The following is a 27,702-nucleotide window of genomic DNA, read 5'->3' as shown; positions in this document are numbered from 1 at the left end:
CTGAACCTTCAGCTCTGAAAAATGTTTGCTGTTTATTATGCAGAACTGAATTTGGAAAGTACCAGCTTCCCTGGAGTGAAGTTAAGGCCAAAGGTGTCTGTGCGTTCCTATGGGAGCCGAGAAGGGTCTGTGTCGAGCCGCTCGGGGGAGTGCAGCCCAGTCCCTATGGGGTCATTTCCAAGAAGAGGCTTTATGAATGGAAGTAGAGAAAGCAGTGTTTACTTAGAAGAGCTAGAAAAAGAGAGGTAACTTTATTTGTTTATTCCTCCAGTATGGACTGACTTCTCATTTTAACATGGAAGTTTACTGCCACACCTACTATTTAGCTATCATGAATATGGTTTTGATCACTAGTGTATTTACCTGTCTTTTACCTTGACAGGTAAGAAACCAGGAATCTATGTTTTATTTAGATGCACGCACACAAAATATTTTTTAAAAATTGTAAAATATCATTCAGTTTCTACTGCTTCTTCATAAATGCATTTTATTGTTACTCTTTGTTGGCTGAAGGTTGTTTTTATTTTCATAAGCAGGTTATCACTGTCTGAAATATATTTAAACAGTGAGGGTGGAGCATTCTAACCACCTCCATATCTCCTCACCACTCTTGATAAATGCTGAAGCTTTAACAATGTGATGGTGCAATCTCTTTCTCTCTTTTGCAATTGGTTATTAAGTGCCATAACTGGTTTATCAATTATTTGCTATTAGCAGACGTTTACCTAGCAACTCTACTCTGTCAGCAAATATGTCAGCTAAACAAAATACCTGTTCTTATCTTTAAGATGTTGTTCCCATCAGATGCTTTGTATTGACAAAACCCTGAAATTGCTTTTCTTGAAAGGCAGTGGTACCCATTTAATAGGAAGAACATACTTTCAGGTCATAGTACAGAATTGTAGCACTTTATCAGTCACTTACAAAGGAAAGGCAAAGTAAAAGACATGCATCTGTTTCCACTGAAGCCATCTTTATTTCTTAAAATGAACCTGACTGAAATACCAGGTGTTTTCAGAAGCCCATCTGCAAGACAGGGTTTCCTAAAGATTTGATCCTATTTAGTGGATGGGATATCAGGCTGGGGGCTACAAAACCAAATAAACTGCAACACAGTATTTTTATGCCTAGTAGACATTAACAAGCAAAAAAATCCATTTTGAAGTTGTAATAGAAAAGTTCTGTGGGTAATGAGTGGGTTGTGGACAGCCCTCTAGAAACCCCTCCTCTAAAGGATGTTTTCTGCTGTTCAGCAAAATTTTTGCAGCCGAGACCTGAAAGGAGTATACTTCCAGGATATTATGTCTAGGTCCCTTTTTCTGGTCTTACCAGTAACTTCCCATGGGTCCATACTGAGCACGTTCTAGCAGCCACTCTATTTTTTTCCGTCTCCTAGCCAGGACAACCATTAATTGTATTTGTTCTGTTGCAGAAAATGTAGATTCCTGGGGAGCTGTATAAGAATATTTAGGAATTTGGGAATCTATCCACTTGCTTTGTCTCCATGTTCAAGAGTCTAATGTGTCTGTCATTCACCATCTTAACAAATTGTGCATTTGTTTGTATTCTTCCACTGCTGTGTTTTACTACATATGATACTAAAATCTTTAAACACAGTTGAGGCTTTCAGTGTGGTTTAAGTGAACTTCTGCTCCCTTGGAACAAGGAGCATTTATAGCAGCCAGAGCTCTTTAAGGTGATTAGCACCTCTGATTTATGATCTATGATCCTTTCCCACCCTCATGGATTCTGAGGTGATAGTTCTTTGGACTTCTTGCCAATAAAGATAGCTTAGGTAGTGAACCAGTCTGTGTTCCAAATAACACTGGAGAAAAGGGATAAGGATGTTTTAATTTCCGAGTAGCTTAGGCAGCTGTCACAGCTGATGGAATAAATATTTGTGCTGTGGAGAAGATGGATCTGTGGCAGCATGGCCAGATCACATCTGGCTTCATTATTAGTGAAATGATGGATAATCTGAAACTGCTCTGTTCTTTAAGCTGTTTCAGGTTACATGTGGAAGTATGTAGGGCATTGATGAGAACCCTGGGTAGCCAAATGAATCAAAACTTGGGGGGCGGTATAGGACTGTGCATCTAAAACCACTACCATTTCTAAAAGAAAATTAACAACTTATTTTCCTATGTCTTGTGTCTAAACTTGTTTGGCTTATTTACTAAATTTCTGTATATCTAAACGTATATATTTGCTAATAGATTTTGGACTTTGGCACTTAAACAGTCTTTCAAGAACTTGTGGAGTTTGACAAGCCTAAAATAATTTAGAATAAAGTAACACTTTTCGGAAATCTGCAGCAGGAGACCATTTCCACTCAGTATTTTAACACACTGGCACCATATATGCTGCTCATGGGCAACAGTGTTTGTGGAAGGATTAAATGAAATATTTAAATATTTAGAGCAGTTTGGTGGGCACCTGGCATCCAATCAGGGTCAACCCACCACATTTGGCTGAAAGTGAACTTCTGAGGGGAAGAAAATTTATCAACTAATTTGCCTGCCAGAATAAAGATGAAATTACTGGCCTGTATCTCATTTGTTTGGCTCTCCTCTAATTCCAAAGTTTAAAAAAAAAAAGCAAAGAGAAATAGGGGCAGTGGCAGCACTATGCTTTTAAATTGCCAGTTTAGAATATTCTAATCATTAGATATCTCCTCCTTTCTTTGGCTGTTTCGAGGTATACTTGGTAAGAGCATTGTATCAGCAACAAAATTTTTCAGAGTACACTGCCGGTTAATTTTTGTGTTTGTTTGCCCTTGGCAATTTAGCAAATTTAATAATCTCACCTTTTTAAATTCTGTTATTTGCCAGTAAAGATGACAGTCTTCTGAGGAATTTTATATGAAAATATTTGTGTGCCTTGTTTATTCCTTCTGGTTTATGCCATTCCTTTTTTATTTCTTTAATGTTGATTTGGAGCATTTTCTGTCTCATTACTTCTTTCTTCCATTATGCTTTTCTCCTTTTGCCTGGCTGGTACAACTTACCTCAGACTTCACAGCATCAGCACTGCTTTTCAAGATTTTGTTTTATTTTTTAGGAATTGAAGTGAAAGTATTAATTATAGTCATAATTTACGTACTTTGAGTAGGGTAGCATATAGTTTGTTTCCCTTCTCCCTTTTAGCCAGGAGTAATATTGACATAATTATGCAGAAAAACTTCCAAAAGAAAAAAACAGTTTTCTGCATTCATTCAGCTTCCTCTATTGCTGGGAGCTTCAAAAGTACTGCATGAGAGAAGTCTTTCAAAAAAACCACCCTCCAGAAGAACAGCTCAAATTGAAAACTTTTGTTAACTCATAAAAATAGTGTGAAGTTCCAGAAGCTTTCTCTGTTTGCTTGGTTGCATTCTCACTGAACTTGACAGGGTATGACAGAGAACAGAATTTTCTCTGATGCTGTGAAAGTCCTAATGTAAAAGTTGGGGTATAAAAAAGATGGAATAACTGCACTGGTTTTTTCCATCTTGCTTTTCATGACCAGTAGCAGCTCTTCCACTTCAAGTCATCTCCTAACCCCAAGAAGCTGCAGGAGGCTGAGAAGGAGCTGTACTTCTGGTTGGAATAGTATCTGAGAGTAAAGTTAAATGTAGGGAACAGCTTATCAGACACATCTACAGAGACCTGCTGCTTATTGCTGCTTATTTTCAAGGAAACTGGTGTGCAGCCTGCTGTGTTTGTAGTGACCCTTCAGGTTTTGTGCTGAGAGAACTTAAAGACTGTTAAAACCTGAGTTCTCACAGAGCAGTGATACCAAACTAGTAATCCCAAATGAAGTGTCACTTCAGAAGAAAAAATGACAATATTAAATCAAACAAGCTGCCCTCAGGTCATGCATTATGTTGTTTACGCAGCACTGATGGTTCCTAAGTTATTTTCTTGCTTCTAGCATCCATTGTGCATGTCAAAACAGATTGAATGACACACTGTCTCACAAACTGAATACCCTACATTTCATAAGAGGAACTTAATCACATGTTTACTTAGCTGAAAGTAATCCCTCCAATTTCTGCTACCAGTTCTTTGACATCCAGAGGCAGAATTAGTCAGTCCTTTCACATTTGCAAGTCCTCATGTGGTAAAAGTACTTTTTATAAGGATCACATTAATTGTGGTTTTGCAAATTTTATTTCACAGCCTGGACACAACTGGTGCCTGGGCACTCAATGTGGTAAAAAGGGAAGCTGCGCAGAATTCCTGTGTGTCCAGAGTTTAGGCACCAGGGCTGTGTTACAAGAGAATGGGCAGGTGGGAGACAAAAAAAATTTCTCAACAAGCTTTCCCCAAGCACCATCTATTAGTTTTTCATTCAGTCTGTCTAAAGGGCTTTAGGAATTTCTGCCAGCCCCATCCTTGTGACTGAAAAATTACTGCTGTACTGTGATACTGCTCCAGTTACCTGCCAAATTATGGTAATCGTTTGTCACTTCTTTTCAATCATTTTGGTTGTAAACCTGCCTGATGTTAAAGCTGTACAGTAAATGACTTAATGTGTAGCCGTGGCATCCTTAAAACAAATCTATTTCAACATAACTGTTGGATTGAATCTGGAAATTTATGTCATTTTTTCATGTTTACAAACATTAGCACTCTTAGATGTGTGTAGTTTTTCAGTCTCACATTGAAGGGAGGGATCCTCTCTTTTAATTTTCCATTTGAAGACAGGCCAAGTCACTGGTATTGAATATGGAATAAATGTTAAATCATCAAAATTAGGTTGAAACATATTTTAAAGCAGGAAATAAGTCAAACAGATTCTGTGAAATACAATTTTTTTAATTCTTTCATTTTTATTTTGTGTGGAATATGGATTACCTTCTCAAATCGTGACTGGGATGCATTATCAAAATAGTCAGGGGAAATTTGTACTATTGTTGTATGGTGTGTAACTGTTCCTTACTGACTTACAGTAATTGTCCATAATACAATGTGCTTTATAAAGGTTCATATGCTCTTGCTCAAGCCACAGCCAGAGAGCAATGCAAAAGTTAAGGGGTGGGAGATAATTCTGGGCAAACATGTATGCAGCTTTCTGTCTTCTGGCTAAGTATTAATTTTGTCATTTCTGTTAATAAGCAATATTAAAACATCAGAAAGAAGAACAGTACTCACAGAAAGCATTAGAAAGAAAATAGTAAACTTGTATTTAAAAAGAAAAGAAGAGTGGTTTTTCTGTTTATTCCTACTAGCCAGATTTTGATGGAAAATTTTAATACATATTTTGAGAAATATTATAGCCATGAACACTATTTCACTATATACATAAGATTTAGAAGTATATAAAATTCAGTTCGTGAAGGATTGATAAAATAGTATGTAAAATTTCCAGTAGATTTTTTTTTCCTTGGTAGTCTGCATATATTACTCATTCTGTCTTTCTCATTTATTACTCAGGTGTGCAGTGTGCTTATGATACCCATTTATAATGGTTTTAAAAGCTGCAAATGTATCTTGTCTATAACATTTGGTGGAACATACTGTTTTAAAGTATTTAGACAGTCATAGAAATCCCTTGCTTTGTGTGCTTTACCCATAGTTTAGCTATAGGTGACAAAATGAGTAAAACGACAGTGCAAATGTGAAGACAATTCTCAATTCAGTAACAGGATTGAGGGTTGTACTTGCAGCTGTGACATTCAGACATTTTGTTAAATGCAGTTTGCACTATACAAAGTATATTTTTGAAAGAAGTAGGGTACAAGGTAACACACCCCTAACAACCGGGTTTGCTTTCACAAAAGGTCTCTTAGCTTTGCATTTTGAAGTGGGTTTTTTAGAGAAATATGTATATTTTTCTCTCATAGATATGCTTAGCACAGAGGAGTGAAAAGGTTGTTTAGCCAGGGCCAGGGAACTGAACTCAAATGTTTCCTTAGTGCCCTCCTCAAACCTCCAGATGGAAATGAGGTGTTAATGGTGAGACGCTTCCTCTTTCTGCTTTTAATAGATCTCTGTTGCTTGCGGAGCTTGAGAAGGAAGAGAAGGAAAAGGACTGGTATTATGCCCAGCTTCAGAACCTGACTAAAAGGATTGATAGTCTCCCCCTTACTGAAAATGTAAGTACCTCTGAGTGCTTGGTGAGCTGTCTGGTGCTATGGTCTCTGTTTAGATGCTGTGTGTATTTTATTAATTTGGCGGCATTCTTTACTATCACTTCAGTTCTTTTTTTTTCTTTTTCATTCAGTTATCATGTAAAGATAACTTAGCCTAAATAATGCCCTTTTTTCCACATTGAATTTTACACATTAAAATTCATACATATCAATATAAATGTCAGTGAAAATAGAGGAGCATTGAGAAGTCATTATGACAGATGAATTGCATGTCACTACACTTCCTTAACTCTTGTTTCCCCCTGGTTTTTTGTTCAGTGGATTTTTCTAGTTTTGAGAGTAATATTAGCATAAGACAATGTACACAAGAGCTGTTATTTCATAACAGTCAGTAAAGTGATTCTGTAGCTTATGCAGGTGTTGCTGTAAGCTTTTACCTTGGCACCTCTAAACTGTTTACAGTCGACTCACATTATCTGGGATAATAAAGATGTGTGATATCCCAGATAATGCAGGATTTCCTGTTAGATCTCAGCAGTTTAGATGTATTTGCAGTGCATTCCTTCACACATACAGAATTGGGAAGGTACGGTTGAGAGAGTCACACCTGATGAAGGGTCAGCCAGCCTTCTGGAAATCGACCAAAGAAACACTTCAGGACTGGCAGAAGTAACACTGAGTCATGGCTGAGCTTAGCAGAGCACCAGAACCAAGGGAGAGGGCCTTTGAGGAAGTGCAACCCATTCCCAAAGCACTGTCAACTGTATCTGTGTCGCGCTATCGTAGGTTTTAAGGTTGTCTCCCCTGTTTCATAGATAATGAATTCACTTAGCTGCTCTTAGGATTAGAAAGCATTACTTAACATCTACACTAAAGGCCTTTTGTGGCAATTTATATCCCTTACTACTTAGTCCAGACACAGCAAAATGACAGATCCCATTTGGTGCTTGCAGATGATTGTCTTGTTTTGACTTTCTGAATTGACCTTGTTGAAGTCTTCTGAAAGGAGTGCTCTTGGAGACTCATTTATTTACAGACTGAGTAATTGTCCAAAGCCAATGAAGAGCTTTGCTCTGGCCTTGAAAATTCTTTTAGTTCGAAAGTCTTCCCTTAGGCTGTATTGTTGCTCCTGGGTTTAACAGGGTAGTTAGAAATAAGGTAGATAGCAGCTGTATGAATACCATCACTATGTGCAGTAGCTTAATGCTTCTGAATATTTTTGAAAATGCCAATTCAGATGGCACATATCACAATTTTGTTTGCCAGATGTTCTTGTAAGGAATGATACTTTCTCAATGCTCGTTTATTATATTTAGTCATTTGACAAAACTCAGGGGTAGTCTGCGGGTTGAACATCATTGTGTTCTTGTTTTTCATAATGCAGTTGTGTTTTAAGAATGTATTACTATGTTTTGTTTGTTTATGAAGTTAGTTGTAGAAAAGTAATGGTTCTGCTTTTTGTTCCAGGAAATACAGTGTTTACATAAATGCTGTTTGCTAAAATGCCTTCCCTGTACTCTGGTTTCAGTTCTCCTTGCAAACAGATATGACCAGAAGGCAGCTGGAGTATGAGGCCAGGCAAATCAGAGCTGCAATGGAAGAACAACTGGGCACTTGTCAGGACATGGAAAAGCGGGCACAGGTAGAGTTTGTGTTTGAAAGGAAGGGAAAAGCTTTCCCTGCATTTCTATTAAATTACTGGAATTGTATCTTTAAACTGTGTGTAAAGACATTAGCCTTTCCAATAGAAAAGTAGGAATCAGGACATATAAAATTATTGCTCAGCAAAAGCATCTGCTTGTTGGAAATAAGCCTTTTGATTCAGCAGATGTAGACAATTTATTCAAGAGAAATTTGCAACTGTTTTATTTTGCATCTTTTTGCTGGTTTCCTTCATGCTTTTAAGTTTAAAATAAATCCAGCTACTGTTCTTAAGTTTCCTTAGCCAGAAAACATGTATCAGGGAATAATCTTTTCAAACAAGGTGTTCAAGTAAAATGTAATTCACATACATATCTGAAAGTTGTTTGCTCTCACCAAGAGTTGTTTTGCATTCATGATGAGGATATGTACATATCTAACCACATGACACACCCATTTGGAAGTATAAATCAGAATATAATCATATGCAAACCATAAATTAAATAGTCAGTTGGTTGCTGGCTATAAAAAGTAATCCCCCATAGTAGGAAAGCAACAATATGAATTATTTATTACCGTTTATTTCTAGACATAGTAAGATTAGTAAGATTTGGGGGTTTTATGGCGAATGTGACAATAATCAGTATTTTCAATACAAAGTCTCTTTAGTCTTTCTTTCCCTCACTGAGTTGTCTCAACACAAAAAACATGAGAAACATTTCTCATTTGGTTTTACATTAAGCTAAAGCAGCTGTTCTAATTGCAAGAGGTAATCAGAGTAGCTGCTTTAAATTTTAAAGTGAGTAATCTAGCAGGACTTTTCAGAAAATTCGTACAGTTAAAGGTATTTAGCCAAACAGATATCCTGCAGCTGTTGGGTTATGTGTGCAAGGCTGTGCAGGTATTTGTCTGTGCTGATGTTCTCAGACAGGCCCAAGTTTAGCCTGCTTGGAGAGTCACTGGCTCTGATCTGGGAGCTTGTAGGGCTGTTACCGAGGTTTATCAGCAGGGATGATACCCTCCATGAATTCAGCTGTGCAGTTTGTGTCAGCCTGTCCCCAGTGAAGGTTCTGCACAGCAAAACTCCTGGAAAGTTCTCCTGCTGTTAACAGGCTTAAGCTAGAGGAAGGTGAATTAAGCAAAATAGCCAAGCTAGGCTGCTGGAAACATTCTAAATGCACTCACGCAGGGATCAAAAGCAATTATTCAGACACACAACTTGGCTATAGTTATATCACTATATGGAAGTAATCAAGCTGATGCTGAATTTGCTTCTTCCCTGACTGTTGGGGGGTTTTAAAATTTGGTGGGGGGAAAAATGCTGCCAAGATGATGTTGAAACATTTCATGGGTTTCTGAGTTAATGTTTGACATGAGGTTTGTCACAGCTGTTTTATTCTCTCTCTGTATCTGTGTAACACTTACATGCTTGCAGGAATTACAGTGCCTATTGTGATTATATGAAGATTATTGAATACAAAACAACTACTTCTGCATGTGCTTCTTGTGAATTTAACTGGTAATTCCCCTTGGTTTCATTCTGCCAAGGACCAGTGCCAAAAATGTGTAGAAGCTCATTGGTGTACAAATACATAAGAGCAATTTCTGTGTTACTTCACTGTGATGTTTAAATGCAAAACAAAACATTTGTATTTGGCAGGGATATTCAACTTGGTAGTTTTTCCACTTTCTTTCTGCTCAGTATTTTCCTTCCACCCAAACTGATTGGAATACACAGTACTATGCAAAATGGAGGCTGAAGGGAAAGAACATTTCAGCTACATAAAGGCCAGCATTGCAGACATCTCTGAATTAAGAGTCCCAAAGATTATTCTGTTAGAGAGCTGGTAACCTGCAGTTGCCCAAGTAGACATTGCACTTTTCTGTAGTTGCCCTTTCTTGTGGACCTTGAAAATAATGGCTTTCTCCCATTTTTTGTCTGGCATAATTGGGCTTTGTTTCCTTCTGAAGCAATTTAACTCAGAGCAGCTCACTGTAGCTGTCTTCTATGAAGATTGTTCACAAGCACGTGCCCAGCAGTTGTTCAGAAAGATGTATAAGAAGCCTGTTGGCAATTTATTTCAGCTTGTTTAATGATTTGCACTAACTTGTACTATTCTCTGAAGCTGATAATTTCACACAGAAGTGCTTACTTGAAAAAAAGCAAAACACTCTTGGCCATGTTTTATTCTCACTGTTCAAAGGTTGTAGCCAATATACTTAGTAGTAAGTAAAAGCAAACGTAATTTCTGTAAGATACATTAAAAAAACTTCAATTCTGAGACTGAATTCATGTTCACATAGAATTTTTTTTTCCTTCATGTCAGAACAAAAAGGATCTAAATTTTAAGGTCAAGAGTTCCTTAAAATCTTACATGAAATTACCATTCTTACAAGAATTTATCCCAAGATCTCTTAAGAGTTTGCTAAAATAGCAGACGACAAAAGATACAAGAAAATTTAGATTCTGGAGTCTTAGACAGATAAACATTGCAGCACTGTTATATTTATACAGTGGTCTTGTATGTAGACAAAGCCATTAATAAATTTGTCCATTATATATGTTTATTTTGGAAAAAACCCCAACCAAACAAAAAAGCCAGACAGCATTTTAAAACAAAATGTTATTCCTGTTTTTACTTTCTATATAGTGATTATTTTTCTGTCACTATGAATGTGGAGGAATTTTATTTTTGTTTTGTTAGATGCCTCACTGGGGCAGTGAAAGCCAAATAATGTGTAACTTCAAATGTAAAGTTACTTTATAGAGCTATTTTATGTTAACAAAAATTACAAGTAAATATAACAATAAGTGGGCATGTAGTATGAACAAATAGAAATCAAAGGTGATATTTCTTAAATAGGTTCCAAAGTTAAAAACATTCCTAGTGCTTGTTCCATTGTGTTTCTCAGACTTCTGCCCATTTGCCATTAGGCTCTACTTGTGGCAAGAGATGTGTTCTTTTCTTCTGCTTCTACAGTGTTTGGCACAAAATACACTCCTGATTAGTAGAACTCCCCAGTTTCCCTGTAATAGAAAAAAAATTAGTTAGAAGAATGGTCTGATGTTTAAATCTCTGGACTAAAATTGGAAAGGGTGGATAGAATTCCTGTCCCTTTGGAGGACTCAGTAATACTTGGCAAGTCATGCAGTATTTAATTGTTTTCATCTGCACAAAAAATTTTTTGCAATGTCTAGGTGTGTTTATAAAGATACTTGGATTTTGTTGATGCCCTGTATTGGGTAAATTGCTGGTTACACAGAAAGAAACACAATTTATGGAAAATTTTGGGGAGACGTGTCTTTTGAGTACTTCAAGGGAACCTATAAGAAACTTTTTTAGCAGGGAATAGTGATAGGAGAAGAGGTAATGGCTTTAAATTTATGGAGAGTTGATTCAGATTAGGTACAAGAAAGAAATGTTCTGCAATGAGAGTGATGAAACACTGGAAGAGGTTGCCAAGAGGCAGCAGGGGCCCCATCCCTGGAAACATTCAAGGTCAGACAGGGCTTTCAGCAACCTGATTTACTCAAAGATGTCCCTGCCCTTGGCAGGGAGTTTGGAATAGATGACCTTCCAAGATCCCTTTCAACCCAGACTATTCTATAATTATATAAAATTCAAGTAATTCTTAAGGACAATGAGAGACATATTTTCTCTGTCACGCATCATGTCACCAATGCATAGATATTCCCAGAAATATTTTTTATTAAATTTCTAATACTTAAAAATTTCTTGAACCAGGAGCAAAGGGTGGGATGAATTATCTGTTTGCCTCTATGCTGAAGCTTTTATGTGTTTCCAATAATTTGCTTTACAAAATCAAATCAAATTTATAGCTTAATGTTGTAGCTTCCAGCTCTACTAAATGTTGATGCTGTGGTACATTTTCCACAGCTGCTTATGGTGTGTTTCAGTAATTAATTGTATTTGTGGTTACATTTTCTTTTGTATTTCCGAATTTTCTAGACAGCATTGTTTCTCTATTGCATGTGCATCTTTTGGTATTAGCACCTTTTAAAAGTTCATCTTACTTCCATTTTCAGTTTATAAACATGTCAAATAAGGTTGGTTATAATGCTGATCCTTGCAGTGTCCACTAGATTGCTTTTCTAGTATAGCACTAGAAAACATCAAGTAATCAAGTAAATTAATCAAGTAAAAGCATCAGAATTTTTTTCAGTATGTCCATTTTATTAATCTATTCATGGCACAAAAAAACCCCAAAAAACCTGTTTAATCAGTTTGGTGTTCTGCCCACATTTAAAGTCAAATAATGTCAATTTATTAAATTATCAAGATCATGCACTTACTGTTTCACAGACTCATAATGCATCCTGTGCTTCACTGTACAATTTGCGGAGTACGTGTATCCTGTTACATTTGGAGTCTCTTAACATTCCATTTTCTAACCACAGAATGGTTGCAGTGGGAAATGAGTAGCAATATGCCTGTAAAAGACTGATTCAGAGATGTCTGTAAAATCCCAGATAAACCAAAGAAGCAGTATGTAGATTTTTTTTTTTTTTTTTAAATAGGTAACCTGTTAAATTCTTTGAGATTTGTAGGGGCAGAAAATTTCAGAGGTTAGGCATAAGCAAAACTCCCAAATCAATATAGCAATTGAATATAATAGAAATCTGTCAGGGTCTCATACCTTCAAGACACTCTGCAAATAAAAATATCTCTCAGATCTCTGTAAGGCATGTAAAATTCTGATATTTGAGATTAAAGTGAAATAATTTGCTAAAGATCTGCATAAAATGTCAGTTTCAGATGCAGGAATATTGTGCAAGTTAAGGGGAGCGTTTTGTTATACCTAAATGTGTGCCATGTGATGACCTATTACATCCAAATGAGTATCAGTGTTATTAAAATCCCAGCTACTCACTTATGTTTTGAATGCTTGCAGTCATTCCTTTCATTATGAAGAACACTTGAATTACTGCATGTAGTACCTGCTGCATGCACCTACTGAAGTAGGTTTGTTTTGTAGTCAGCAGTATTTGCCAAGAACTCTTCATACTGTCACTCTATACAGTAAGTAAAAGGAGTTTCTGAACAAAATCAAACGTGAAAATCCATTCATTTCAGGCAAGGGTGGCCAGAATTCAGCAAATAGAAAAGGACATTCTTCGTATACGACAGCTCCTGCAATCACAAGCAGCTGAAGCAGAGGTTAGTGAGCAATGACTTGCCTTTTTTATTGTGGTATGTATATTTTCTCTAAAATCCCAAATTTTTGGAATAAAGTGGTAGGCAGGATTATTCCCATCAGCTGTTGATGTCACAATTAATCAGGTAGTCAATATTCTTAGACTGTTACTTGCTCTCTTTCCAATGAACTGAGGGTGGAATGCTTGGATTAGTCTTCATACTACTGTGGAGCTTAATCAATAATCATGTATCAGTTAAAAGTTTAGCTTGAAATTTCAGTAAAAATTTCAATGTGCAATGTGCTTATAAAGGCTGAGTCTTGGTTTTACAAATAATTAAAACAATCGGTTGTATATGCCTTTCTAATGAATCTCTGATAAGCACCTTCATGGTTTGCTTGTCTTTTGAAAGAGACAAGATGTAAAACAAGCATGAGTAGAGCTTCTGTCAGACTTCATTATAAAAGCCTAATATATTTTTAGTGTTTAAGTACAGGGTTCTATATTAAGAAATGCAGGATGCTTCCTGTAAATTACAAAGTCCATAGCAGTAATTGCCATTAGCAGGAACTGCTCTTGTAGTGGAAAATTCACATAGAATGTCAACTCCATTTCTTGTACTGGTAAATTAAATTGTGTGTTTGACATGAATATTTTATGACTTGTCTTCACCCAAAATAACTACAGGAAAAGCTCAGAGCATCATTTGGATCACTAAACGATAAAGGATATATATTTTTCCATTTTGTAAAATGCTGGTTTCATAGTTCCAGGATTTGGGGGAAAATAAATTTTTTTAAGTGATGCAGACAATAGCATGTGAAATTAAAGTTGCCTGATCTATTGACATGAGTCAGTCCAGGTGTTTATAGATAGTGACAAGATCTCCCTGAGCCTTCTCCTTCTCCAGCTGAACAGTCGCAGTTCTCTCAGCCTCTCTGTGTGTGAGAGATACTCAGGACCCTTAAGGACTGCTGTAGCCTGTACAGGACTTGTTTCAGTGAATCCATTGTAAATGCAGCTGTACTATGCTGGGGAGGCCTGAACAGGACTTTGGGTGCTGAGTAGAGAGGAAGGGTTACCTCCGTGGCCCTGCTGCCAATACACCCCTCACTGCAGCACAGTATAGTGTTGGACTTTTTGCCACAAGGGCCTTTAAAAGGAAGGCCCCCCAGGACCTCCAGGTGCTTCCCAGCTGCACAGCCTGTGCTGGTGCCTGGGGTTGTTCCCTCACAGGCTAAGACTTTGCACTCCCTTTCTTGAGCAGCATGAGCTTCCCCTCAGCCCGTTCCTCCCACCTGTCCAGGTCCTGTGGAAGGCAGCTGAGCTGAGCTTGTATCAGCTTCTCTAACTCAGGGAGGGTGCACTGTGTCCCAGCATGCAGGTGCTGAACAGTATTGGTCTCAGTATTAACTCTGGCTTGCCTCCAGCTGTACTTTGTGCTACAGATTGCAGCCCTCTGATTCCCAGCTAGTCCAGCAATTTTCAGTCCGCATCCCTGCACTCATCCTCCTGTTTGCTCCCCAAGCAGCAGTGCAGGGACATGCCAGACAGAGACACCCAGCTGCGCCCATGGCCCAGCACAGGCTTGGGAGCTTTCCCAGCAAGATTCTCCTTGTTCTTCCTTGCGTGCCTGTGCTCAAGGACATTCCTCTTATCTCGGTGTGCATTGCCCTTGTGTTCCCACCAGCCAGGGCTCCTGCCTTGCCAGCCCTACCCCTCTGTCCCTGTCATTTCTGGTGTAAAGTTCTCCTTACCTGGTTGACCAGCCTCTCAACGGATATTTTTGCCCTGTGTAGCCAGATAGATCCTGTCCCCAGAGTGTTTATCTTTTACTCTGGTAGGAAAAAAACCCCAGTATTTTGAACTTACTTCTCAATCAGCATTGAGATGCAACTATAGAAAAAAGGTTTTGTCTTAGTTTTTCACTCCTGTCGCCAAATTATTTGGCTGCCTCATACACTGAAGTTCCAATATATTGAAATTTTGGTATGGTGTGTTTTATCTGGAAAGTGTTTCAGTATCTGGTTGCGTAGTTACATGTTTTAGGACAGTTACCAGGGTGCTGATGGTGGTAAAGGAGGCAGTCACTACACACACCCTAATACTTTGTAGTGTGTTTTAATCATTTCCAGGTGATGACCATCTCCTACAGAGAACAGCTAGATCTAATTCTGAAATTGTCTGGTGGTGCAGTCACACTGCAAAGTCCATATAACTGAAAAATACAAACATGAGACATTTTTTATATTTTTATCCTATGCCTGATACTGTTACTGAACAAGTATATTTCTTCAAGAAGTCTATGTGGCAGTGGGAAAATGCTGGAAAATTCTTTTAACCTTAGCACAATAGTGTTTGATCCCTATATTTGTGGTTAATGGTTAGTTTTGTACCATACAGTGCTTAGCAGAAATGCCAAAGATTAGCGTGGCCTTGTGTTAACTCCCTACATCTGTGACTAATAAGTTGTGTTCCAACTAATGCTTCCTTATTTACTTATATCAGTAAGTAATATGTACTAGCTGATATCTTAGTTGAGAACAAGGATTGGGTGTGACAACAAAGAATGATAAGAGAAGTACATTATGACCTGACCATATTTGAGATACACTGAAGGAGAAAAGATTCATCAGAAGATCTGAACCGTATCCAGATAAATGCATGGGGATAATTAGCATATATGCATGTATTCAGGCAATGTGATGAATATGTATTAGTTTCAGGAATATAACCCGGTCTGTTAGTCTGTTACTGAGCATGCTTCAGGGAGAATTCCCCATGCATCCAGCGCTGCTAATAAAGAAAGGTTGGCTTTCTAACCTGGGAAATAGGTTAAAGAGTTTATTTCCCCTTTTTCAGTGCCAATACCCAAATTGAATGTGCTCCTTATGTTATAAAGATCTCGTAACAACAATAATGAATAACACAGCTTGTCTACTGATACAGTAGGCCCTGTGGTGATGCCAGTCACTGTGGAATCCAAGTGCAATAGGTCTTGAAGAATAAGACCAAATATAACGCTACAACATAAAATCAGCTTTTGGAAATCAATGAGCAGAGAAAATTCTGACATACGTTTTATCACACTTTTAAAGTTTGGCAAATTGCTAAGTCTTGTGAATGATTCTAGAAAAATTTGGAGTCATTTACCTGCAGGTGGTGGTATCTTCATCTGCTGTAGGATTAGAGCTGTCCAGAAAGAACTTTTGGCTGTTGTATATGTGAAGTACTTCCGTTAGGCAGTGTTGCTGTACATAAAATGTAAAGGATATTTTTCTTCCTGAGATTGTGCTCAGCAGGTTTTAAACTATGATGGACAGGAGCATTTTCAAGGATTTGACTCACCAGACTTTCTTCTGTCTTTGAATCAACTGTAGCAAAATTATTTCTTGCAGTTTCTTAATTTCATTTGTTGCATTTTCCATTTTCTTATCTATATCTTACTTATACATGTATGTATATTGTGTTTAATATGACGTAATGGCAATTTCTAATGAATATATAAGTGTCTGCTTTGGCAACTCAGGTTGACAAAATATTAGGTAAAATTATCTGTAATTGGCTTTCTTAGCAGAAATAGTCAAGGTCTACTATGCTAGCTAGAGTTTATAATTTTCTACTGATAAATACATGGAAATTAATTGGTAATGATAGTTATTGTTGACTTCAGAAGCACTTAGAAAATTGTGGCAAATGCAATAGGAGCTCCACGTCCCTGTAATCAGCACATGCCATCTCCCACCGTTTTGCTGCAAGAGCAAACAAGTGAACTCTGTCAAACTGACTTTTATGGTCTGATGCCAGAATTCAGCAATGACAGCGGCTACAAACCCAGCTTACACCTCCTCAAAAGTCATGCCTCAAAACAGGTGGTGCAGTTTAACCCAGGGAACCTGGGTGCCATTCTCTGGAAGCTGTGCCTCATGTAGGGCTTAAAGAGCCTGCTGCTGTTCACATGCTCTTGTTCTTTAATGATGTGGTTGGTAGATTCTGTATTTTCTTCCACAGGTCCTGTGTTCAGTGTTGAAAGGTACCATGAAGAGGGGACATACTTCCAGTGGTTATATTGCCTTTCCAACCATTAATCTGCAATCTGTCAGAGGAATATTTATTTACAGTAACACTGTATCTATAAAAAAATAAATTTACATTATCCATGTATGGATACATGCTATTTTCATATATAATACATAGATGTGTTTAAATTAATAATGTATATGTATAATAAGTATTTATATAAATACTCAGTTTTCAACTAATAACCTGGTATCTGCTGCCCTGTGTTGTTATTAACTCCTTTGTGCCAGTCTGATTGAAGAGAACAGCTCACTTCAAATTACTTCAGTGGCTGAAGGGGTAGGAAGTCTTCACTGAGAACTCACAGATTTGATGTTCAAGTGCAGCTGATAACTCATGTGACAGTAACAAGTTTGCACATTGAGAGCACATTCTGCATTTCAAATTAGATAAACCCTGCCAGTAACTGTTAAAAACTGCCTTGCAAATTAATTCATGCGTTGACTACTTTTTGTATTGGCATATTCTTGAGAGTGCTTAGGGGAAATGGGAAGGCACTTCATTCATAAATAGCATGTAGCAAACAAATGTATGTTAACATGAGCAGAGAGTGTTAAAGGAGAGCAGAAACTTCTCTTGTGAGGGAATGAAATATCTCTGTGTCTGTACTCTGGATGCAGCAGAGCTATTTAATACCAACACACCATCGTCACCACCCTGCCCCAATCCCAGGAGTGTTCTTGGAAGAGAAGTATTACTCCCTCTCAGGTGACCCAGTGGGTCAGAGCTCTGCTAATGAACCATTCAGATTTTTACCTCTAGGCATGTTCAGTACTGCTTTCTTCGTGCGGTTCAAAAAGTCATTTAATGACTGGAAAATTCTATCTTGAGTTGCACTGGAGGCTTACATGTAGATTTTATCAAACTCATAGTTATACTTTTTTCAAGACTGAAGGTATTGTGAGACAGGGATTCAGCATTATACTGTGTTCACCACATGTAGAGCAAGGCCTGATCTTGACTGGGTGCACCACTCTTGTACTGGGGACCAGAGTTTCTTTAGTTACTGTAAGAACATCAATAGCAGTTTCATTTCATACACAGTGACAGAGATGGTGAAAAATTACAGATCAGATTTAAAAGAATAGTAACACTGTGTGTCCTAAAATACTTTGAGATTTGCTTTGTGGTTTACTCCTTTTCTGTAAGTGAACATATCAAGAAATTTGTTACCTGTAGTTGTTTCCAATTTTCTCGTATTATTAGTCGGTGTAATATGCCTGCGTTTTTTACATACCTTATTCCTTTACTTAAGCTACAGGTTTTACTTTTAAATTTATCCCTAAATTACCACTTCACATGTATTATGGTTGATTACTGATTTCTGAAATTCTGCTCAATGTTAAGTGAGACTCTTCTGTCTTAGATGAACAAAACAGTTATTTATGCCAATGATACTGTATGAATTTGATCACTGAGAGTAACTAAAGATGTTTCAGGGTGTGCATTGAAGAGAGGTATTGCTAAAAGTCAGAGATAAATATCCTTAAAACAAGATGAGGCAGACTGTGCTGTCATAGGCTCTGCTGCTCAAGAACACTGCAGAGCCACACAGAAACTGCATGACATATACCGCATGTGGCTAAACAAATTAATTGAAATTGTGTTGTCTGTTAGGTAGTAGCCTCTCAGTCTGTGTAATGAAGCCTGGCAACAAAAACAATGCTTAAAAAATAGTCTTGCTTTTAACTCCAGACTTCAGCCATTTCCATGGATTATTCATGTCTTTCTGAAAATCTGAAATGTTTTAAACACATTAATAGATGACGATTGATACTTGACATATTTCCTAACTGCTCATTTAAATGCCTATCAGCGGCAGGGAGACCAATTTAATTTTTGTGTAGATGTATAAAAGTCTGTTTTCCTAAAGGAACTGAAACCTGTCTGTACCAGCTTGCCGCATCAGTTAAATTTATTTTGACAAAATACTAGATGGATCAGTATCAGGCTATATAAATTTCTTTTCTGTCAAAGTGGCAATTCCTGCACTGTTTGTCCTTGACACTTAGAAGGATTCTTATAATACAGATATCCTTCTGTTCAAGCAGAAATTATTCATCTTTGAATGTGAGGCTTAATTGAACAGCACTGACCGTGGTCTCCAGTAAAAGCAGGGATCACGTGGCCGAGCAGAGCAGACAGTTGTTTGCTCCAATTCTGTTACATTTCTGATAGGGATGTGAGCACAGCTGGTGGAAAATGGTGCTGCTGTGTGTCACAGCAGATCCTTTGTCTTGCAGGGCTGTAATCCTCAGAGGAAATTCTTCGCTTTCATCTCACAGTTTTTTGAAGACGCTCGGTCTTGGCTCTTAATTTTTGAGGCTCGGGGTTATGAAATGCAAAGTGCTGCTCAGTGGCTTCCTGAGGATGCAGTATTGATGCACTCACAGCTGAGAAAGCTTTGAATGGTAAATTGTACCTCATTTCTCTTTGTAATTTCATAAATTCTTGTATTAACAGAGAGTACCTCAAAGCAAGCATGAGGCAGGTTCCCATGATACAGAGAGGCAGAATGAAGGTCAAGGAGCAGCAGAAATCAGCGTGGCAACCAGCAATACTGGTCAGGTAAATAGAGTATTTTGCTTGTTTTAATATAATTAAACATTTGAGACATATGATGCTTACATGTTGGTATTTACCTTACTGTGTTTGCATGCCTACTCATTTAAAAAAAAGTATCTCATTTAAAAAAAAGTACGTTTTTCTTCTTTCCATCTCTGTCTGGGAAATTTCTTGTATTTACTGGAAGGAAGTGTTTTAATAAAGGGAAGTAGAAATACTCAATAATGCAGGGAGGATTTTTCTTTTGTTTAAATGATTAATGAGCCTAATGGTGTGAAGGAGATAGCAAGAATGACTACAGAAAACATCTTTTGTTGTAGGTGAATTGTAATATAAGAAGTGTTACTAAATTATGGGAAATTGTTCAAATTTTCATTTTAGAAATTACCACTGAGATATCAGTGATTTTTAAAAAAAGAAGAGAACCAACTTACAGGTTTATCATTAATGTTTCTTTAATATTGTATTATCTAAAGCTTGAAAACTGAAGTATCAAAGAGGTAATCTCTTGGAAGTTGGCTGAAGGGTTATTTAAATGCTTCTAAAAATCTTTCATTGCTGTTCCTCCTTTTATTAGTGAAATACGTTAGTGGAATATTTTGATACATTTGTTTGAATATTTATATACATTAAATTCTGTACTTGTCTTTTAAAACCAGTATTTGTCAATATTTATGACTTCTCTCTTCGGCTAAAAATACTTTTTTTTTTTACTGATTATATTCTCTTCATGGTTTCCAACTGTAGCTGAGACATTCCCACTAGTAATTTGGGTTCTTAGAACTTCACACTACAGATTTAATAGCTGAATTCATATATAGGATATTTTTGCTACTCCAGGGAAGTAGAATTATTTAAATATTTCCTAAAGTGTCTTGTAGAAGATTTACCAGAAAGAATTGTGGTTTGGCTGGAATATTTCACATTAAGCACAGCCCATCATTTTGCTTTTGAAATACATTTGATCACCATTTGGAATTAAATTCTATCATCCATATCTTACTGAGGTTCTGACTCTAATTCTTATGACAGCTTTATGGTTTGGGAAGAAAACAGTTCAGTGCTGCTTTGTGGCTGAAACCATAATGTATTTAAATAATTGATGCATTGTTGCTATGTCATCCATCTTTGGAGTATGAATTAGGAGTTTTTCTTGGACAATGTATTTTACAGAGGAGGAAGGAAGGAAGAAGGGATTGTCATGTCTTGGCAGACTTAAGCAAATGAAAGATCCATTCATACTTCAGTTGGGGCCTTAACATTGAGGATTTGTGCCATTGTGACCTTTGCCTTGTAAAAATGTATAAAACATGGATATTCCTTCCTCCTGGTGGGGAATAGAGCCAGGGCACTGTATCTGTGTTAAAACAGCCATCTGGGGATTATTTGCTTTCAGTGCAAGTCCAGACGGAGAAGGTTTAATGGATTGGGCATAATGCTTATTTCTGATAAACCAGCTCAGTATACTTAGAGTAGTCACCATTCAGTGGAGTACAAGAAAAAAAGTTTTCACCGAATTATTTGGTTCTAATTGTTTCTGTAGTCAGTGTTAATTGAAACACTGCCAATTGAACCCAGGATTTTTCACTATTCAAGTATGTCCTTTTCAGCACCGTCTTTCAGATGTCTTTTCTTTTCCATTGCGCTCTGTTCTCCCACTGAAATAAAACTTTGTTCATAGCTTTGTTTTGCAAGTTCTGTAAAGGAACTGTTGAGATTTCCCATCTTGTTAAGAAAATATGTCATAAAACAGGGAAAAGTACTCAGCTGGCAGGGTAAATAGCAGGGTAAAACAGTGAGTGAAAGACAATAAAGTATAAAAGAAGGAAACCAGATGAACGAGACAGGAAAAGATTTTGAAGGAGGGGGTTCTATGCAGGAAGGGTCTGCGTAGCATTTCCTTGTCATTTCCTGTTTTCTTGGATGAATGGGTAGTCACCTGACATGAGTTCCTTGGCATTAGTCTTTACCATCCAGTGAGAAATGTAGTTACACTGCAGTTGAGCATCCTGGTGTCCCCCCAGGTAGCACAGCCATGTGATGGCTCTGAAGGATTTGGTTACCTGAATTGAGGTTGATACAGTTTAAGAGAAACAACAGAAAAATTTTGCTATTTCTGTTTACACCATGGTGAATCTTAGTAGTGCCCCAAACTTATGTCATGTTTACCTTCTTGGATGAAACAATCATACTGAGCTTAATAATGGAGCATTTTGGTACGTACATTATGTGGAACCTGTAATCCTCAGAATGTAGTTTGAGGTTAAGGAAATATGAAGGGATTGCAGTGTAAAAATCTGGGAATTCATCCCCATATTCCTAGCACTGAACATTATTTCAGTGAATAATGGAGGAAATGTAGTGTGATTTTCTTCCTAAGCTTTCAGATTTTGATTTTTTCCCCTGTAGTCAACAGAGAAAATAAGGGCTTGTTTACATAGGAAATATACATTGGAATAAATGGTGCTAATATAAATCATTCCAGTTATACTCTTGCATCATAAAATACTTCTTCTGGAACATGTATCACATTTTCTGGATTCAAATGCAAGAGTGGAATGAGTATAATAATGTCTGTGTGTTTAAATATTCTAGTATAACTAGATTCTTTTCTGTCTATACAAACGCTTCATTAAGTTACTCCTACCTTGTACTTACAAGTCTCTTTTAACTTCACATTTAAGGTGTTGAACTGCATGAACTGCAAAATTCTTCTTTCTTTGTGGTGCACTTAGAAGAAACATAAACATTATTTCAAAGTGTCTTTCATGGAGTTTTCTTCAGTGTGTTACCTATTTTTATTGAAAAAAAAATATATTCATTGATCCAGATAGTTTGAAAACATTTTGCAAATTAAGCTAATAATTACATTGACAGATTTTAGCTTTTTTAGAGGATCAAAGAAAGACTGGTGACTACTTCAGAGAAACACTTAACTGATACTAAAAGTGTTCTTTAAACAAATATGTTTTTTAATTTCCCAAAGCAAATGGGAAGGGAATGACATAGTAAGGGAAACTTCACAGATAGAAAGAAAACAGCAAATTTAAAAAGTAAAGAGTATGAGTGGATAAAAAATGGCAGAAGAAGGAAAAATAAAAATACACAAAATAAATTAAAAGAGGAAAAAAAGGCTAATAATTGAGTCTTGCTAATACAGGTAGGACCATACCTTGATTTTAGGAAAATTACATCAAGTAGTGTCAGCATTATTTTATAGTTTTCTATATATAAAAAACTACTCAACCACTCATAATTTGCTTTAGAAATTAACAAATTCAAGTAGGGTTATTCATTGCCCAGATCAGTCTCTTGTTACTGGTGATTTCTTGCATACTTGGTTGTATTCTGAAGAAGTACAGGCCTATTCCCATGCAGTACAAAATCTTTAAAAGTGGAGGCTGGTTTTTTCACTCTGTCATTATTATTAATTGGTTTGATGCGAAGTCCACTTCTTCTTGGTGAAAACAGTAATTATAATTTCATTCAGTTGAAAATACAGTTCTATTGAGACTAAATCTCAGGAAAAAGGGTTAATAAAACCAGGTTTAACAGTGACCTCTAAGTTGTGTCAGGGCTTGACTTAACAGAAACAGGTTGGCAGTTCATTGCTATCAGCACAACTGCATCATCCAGTGCTGAAACTGAATTAGCCAGTGTTGTTCTTTTCCTCTGACTTTCTTTTATATGAGTTGTTGTTTAAATCTGTAGGGTTCTGCTGCTCGAATGGACCACGAGACAGCCAGTGTTATGAGCTCTGGTAGTAACTATTCTGTTCCTCGCAGACTGACAAGTCATCTGGGTACCAAGGTAACCGAAGATTACAAACCACAGGTCGCTAATGCTACATTTTTACTAATACAATAACCTCATTGTTTCTGCCAATAGTACTAATATTATCTGAACAGTCTTGTCCATACAGAGTAATTTTTATGAAGTTAAAATTTTTGTATATTTTTTCAACTTGGAAAATATATGCAGAGAAAAATTTTTTTTTTTAACTTGACGATGAGTTAAGAGTTGTTACAGTAAGGAGCAAGCAATTCCTAGAAGTTACTGGAATATCTAAAAACCTTGTGATTTTGCTTTATAATCAGTGATGAAAATTAACCTTTTTAAGAGTGCTTTTTCGATACTTTTGCAGAATCCAAATCCACAAAACAGACAGTTGCCAAGAAATTAAACAGACAAGAAAATAATGTAAGCCCTTCATTCATAGTATCTGCAGACAGAAGACTGCAGTTGAAAATACATGTGTAGCATAAAAAGAGAGGGGAAGAAAAGGGCAAATTCATGAGCCACTGGATCTCATACTGCCTCTGAAATTGGCAGCAGTATCGATGCTGTGGGTGCTGTACTGAGCACAGTCCTCTGGAAAGCTGGACCTATTAATTTTGCGTAGTGTCAATGATTTTAGGACTTGAGTCAGTGTTACAATATTGTCGTTTCAGTCCCACACTGTGTGCGCCTCCTAAATGGAGGTGGCATCAGCTGTTTGTCTGTCTGCCAGTTTTCACCACAAACTGTAGAACTCCCCAAAATTAAAAACAGTGGGGAAGCCCTGAAGGCAGGGAACAGGAGTGGGTGTGGAAGGATACAGGCAAAGACACAGGTTGAACTGAGTGTGCTGTGGGGTAGGAAATTATTAATATTAATGCCTGAGAAGGGAAAATGGTAGAAATTCTAAATGGAGGAGTGCATTTACAGGTGCAGAAAGAGATGAGTCTGTGAGCAGTGTGTGTAAACAAGAGAGACAAATAGATTTTTTTGTTTTTCCTATAATACATGAGCTGCAACTTGGAGGCCTGATTTGGTGGCTTCTTCAGGTTTATTCTCTGGCAAAACCTTTACCTTCCAAATCCAAGTGACACTGGATTATAGCTGCCAGTTGAAATACATGCAAAGAGATATGCATAAAGCAGATTAAATTCACTCCCCTTTAAGAATCAAAGTAGTTTGTTTAAATGCTGCATTTGGGGTTTCCCAGACCAGGAAGACGGGATCTCCAAACTGGGATGCTAGACTGTCCTAGAAGTGGCTTCTATTTCAATGGGTTTTGCCATGTGATCATACAGTTTCACAGACTCTAAGATTTGTATTGCCTCAGCAATCCTGTAGTGTTTAGAGAAGTCCAGACTTGCTGTTTAGTTTGCCTGCTGCTGTTCATTTTTTTTTTAAACTCAGTATGTGAATTAATCTTCAGGCACATTGCAGTGGTCACTGAAGACACCAAATAAAATCATTCATTGGTAGGGTAACCAGTGCAAATATCTAATTATTAGTAGGAAATTTTGTCTAATGGTCCAAATTCTTATTTCTTCCTTAATGACTATATTCTAGAGAAACACACACGCTGCTACTTTATAATTCCCTTTGATAGTTTCTTTATATTGTGCTTTGACTTTGAATGTTCCTGTTTATCTTGGCTTTAGGAGTTTGGAGTTTTTATATAGTATCTAAGATCATCCTCTACAGCCTGTTATTTTACTAAAAGTTGATTAGAAGAATCAAATGCATTTCTTGATTGAAAGCTGTTACTGAAGAGTGAGAGTACAAACCAAATAGTGCATTAACCACAATATTACACAAAAGCCAAGGAAATCACTCAAAATTTGCGATTTTTAGTGAAAAATCTGGTTACTCCAAGTTAAATGGGTGTAATGTTGGGTATTCGTGGCTTGAGTTAATTTGACAAACACTCAGTACTTTATATCTACTAAATAAGCATTTGTTTGCTTTACTGTATTTATCCCTGTAAACTTGAAAAAGTATTAATTTAACTCTTTAGTTTTGCATTTGAGCTGAATAATCTGGTCCATATAGAAGCCAGTCATCATAACAAAAAATTATCAGTTAATTTGAAGTATTTTAAAGGAAAACTTTAAAATACATGGATGTCAGATTTTTTTCAACACGATGTAGACTAAAAGTTTCTGTAATAATTCTTACCCTTTGTCTTAGAATAATTGTATTTAATACAACATAGCATAGTTTTTCACTGAAGAACATCTTTAAATAAAGTGTAATTAATTCACACAGAATATAATTTTTTAAAGACAGATTTAATTTTAAAGGTATTTTGGTTTCCCAAAGTGAAACACTTTCATTATACATTTGTTTAATTTTTTTGTACAATGGAAATCTGAAAGTCTTTGCTATTGGTTTTGTAGATTAATACAGTTACACACAGCTACCCCCCCACTTACCGCCATTTAAACACTAAGTGAAATTTATTAAGATTATGAATGCTGATGGGGTAATAGTATTTAATTATTTTTAAATAGCACAATTTTTTTGCCATGAAATGAGGAGGATCTTTGCTCATATGTACCATTCAAATTTCATTTCAATTTGATGTGTGTTTTTAAAACGTAACTGTATTTTTAAAATCATTTGACCTGCAGGTGGAAATGGTGTATTCATTGTTATCAATGCTTGGTACTCATGATAAAGATGACATGTCAAGAACATTGCTAGCAATGTCTAGCTCCCAGGACAGCTGCATAGCCATGCGTCAGTCTGGATGTCTTCCTCTCCTCATCCAGCTTTTACATGGCAACGATAAGGACTCTGTGTTGTTAGGAAACTCCCGTGGTAGTAAAGAGGCCCGTGCCAGAGCCAGCGCAGCACTGCACAACATCATTCACTCCCAGCCCGATGATAAGCGAGGCAGACGGGAAATCCGTGTGCTCCATCTCTTGGAGCAGATCCGTGCTTACTGTGAAACGTGTTGGGAATGGCAGGAAGCACATGAACAAGGCATGGACCAAGACAAAAACCCAAGTAGGTTCTGCAAGCCATATAAAAACGTTTCGAGGATATATTAAAAAGAGTGAATTTACAGAAAGTACAACTTCGATCTGACTTCTTGTTGAATGTATGCAAGTTTTCTTATATACATACGTGTGTGTGTGTGGTTTCTTCTTTAAGTTCAGCTAGTGTTAGGAAATAGTATGTGTCACAGATGTTTTACCCTACTTACAAACTTTTTATTTAAATCTTAGACTTTGGTGTGCTTTCCAGATAGTACTTCTAGTGGCTTATATTTGTAATTTGTAAAATAATACTGAATGTGTACTCATTCTGTTTTACATTTTTACAGATAAACAATCCCAAATTGCTTTTCATGCAGATGTTCAGGAGATAGCACATTCAATTTGGGAGAGGGGCAGAGAGCACAAATTAAATAATCTCAATCTATCAATAGAAAATGAACCGTTATTTATAATGTTGTATATGAGAAATGTAAATTAATAGGATTTTTCTCAGGAAAATCAGTTAGAAAAATAGATTAACCTTCTTGGTTGCTTAGCTGCTTCTCTGAATTGAGAGCATCCCATGAGTGCAGCCTGTAGGTGTCCATGGCAGTTGGTCCATGTCCATGGTGTGACTGAAATCAGGACTGCCTTGTGCCTGGTGCAGTTCAGCATTTAGGAGTGGGCTCTGCACAAGCTGTATCGGTACCATTTCTGCATAACCCAGAACCTAGCTCACAAAAGTATGAATTTAAAAACTTCTAGGTTATGAAACAAAGGGTTTAATTAACCATTCATAGGGATATAGCACCCAAAGAAACAGCGTATTATTTAATCCCACCAGAATATTGGACCATATTGTTTCACAAAGATTATTAATGTCTAAGAGTAATATGGTAATATTTTTGTACTCTAAGTCATATTTCTTACTCAACACATGCATTCAGGATTGCCCCTGATTTGTTTTTAAGCATCAAATGTATTTATAGTAGACACTTTTTTTAGTAATAGTAAACTAATTGTATGTTCATGGATAACTAGGAAGATACAAACCTGACCAAAACTGCAGCTGATTTATTTTTAAGATTAGATTTGCTCTGGAAAACTTATGATCTAGACAAAATCACCTGGGAGGTACTAATTGTTACCTGTTTCTGGATCAGTGCCTGCTCCAGTGGATCATCAGATTTGTCCTGCAGTGTGTGTTTTGATGAAACTTTCATTTGATGAAGAACACAGACATGCAATGAATGAGCTTGGTAAGATCAGATGTATTTCACTGACTTCCTCTGAGAAGCTTGCTAGAAACCATGGCACTCCTTGTGCATGTCACTGCATATATGCCTTTTTTTAATAATAGTTTAAACTATTAACAACAGTTCATTTGTGCTAGTTGTTGTCCCCTAAGCGATAAAAGCAGTTGAAATTAA

At 36.9% G+C, this 27,702-nt stretch overlaps 1 protein-coding gene across 1 annotated transcript in view; it reads left to right on the top strand.

The window, feature by feature from the left end:
- The window catches only part of APC (APC, WNT signaling pathway regulator), a 79,873-nt gene that overhangs the window by 34,615 nt on the left and 17,556 nt on the right, over positions 1 to 27,702 (top strand). The window contains 8 exon segments of the mRNA XM_008628703.2: positions 44 to 245; positions 5,968 to 6,076; positions 7,602 to 7,715; positions 12,811 to 12,894; positions 19,416 to 19,520; positions 23,229 to 23,327; positions 25,922 to 26,300; positions 27,436 to 27,531. Coding sequence (XP_008626925.2) covers positions 44 to 245; positions 5,968 to 6,076; positions 7,602 to 7,715; positions 12,811 to 12,894; positions 19,416 to 19,520; positions 23,229 to 23,327; positions 25,922 to 26,300; positions 27,436 to 27,531 — 1,188 coding nt within the window.

Source organism: Corvus brachyrhynchos, unplaced genomic scaffold (genome assembly GCF_000691975.1).
Source record: "Corvus brachyrhynchos isolate BGI_N302 unplaced genomic scaffold, ASM69197v1 scaffold232, whole genome shotgun sequence".
NCBI lineage: Eukaryota > Metazoa > Chordata > Aves > Passeriformes > Corvidae > Corvus > Corvus brachyrhynchos.
Note: the sequence above shows the minus strand (reverse complement) of the source record. Positions and strands in the feature narration are given on the sequence as shown.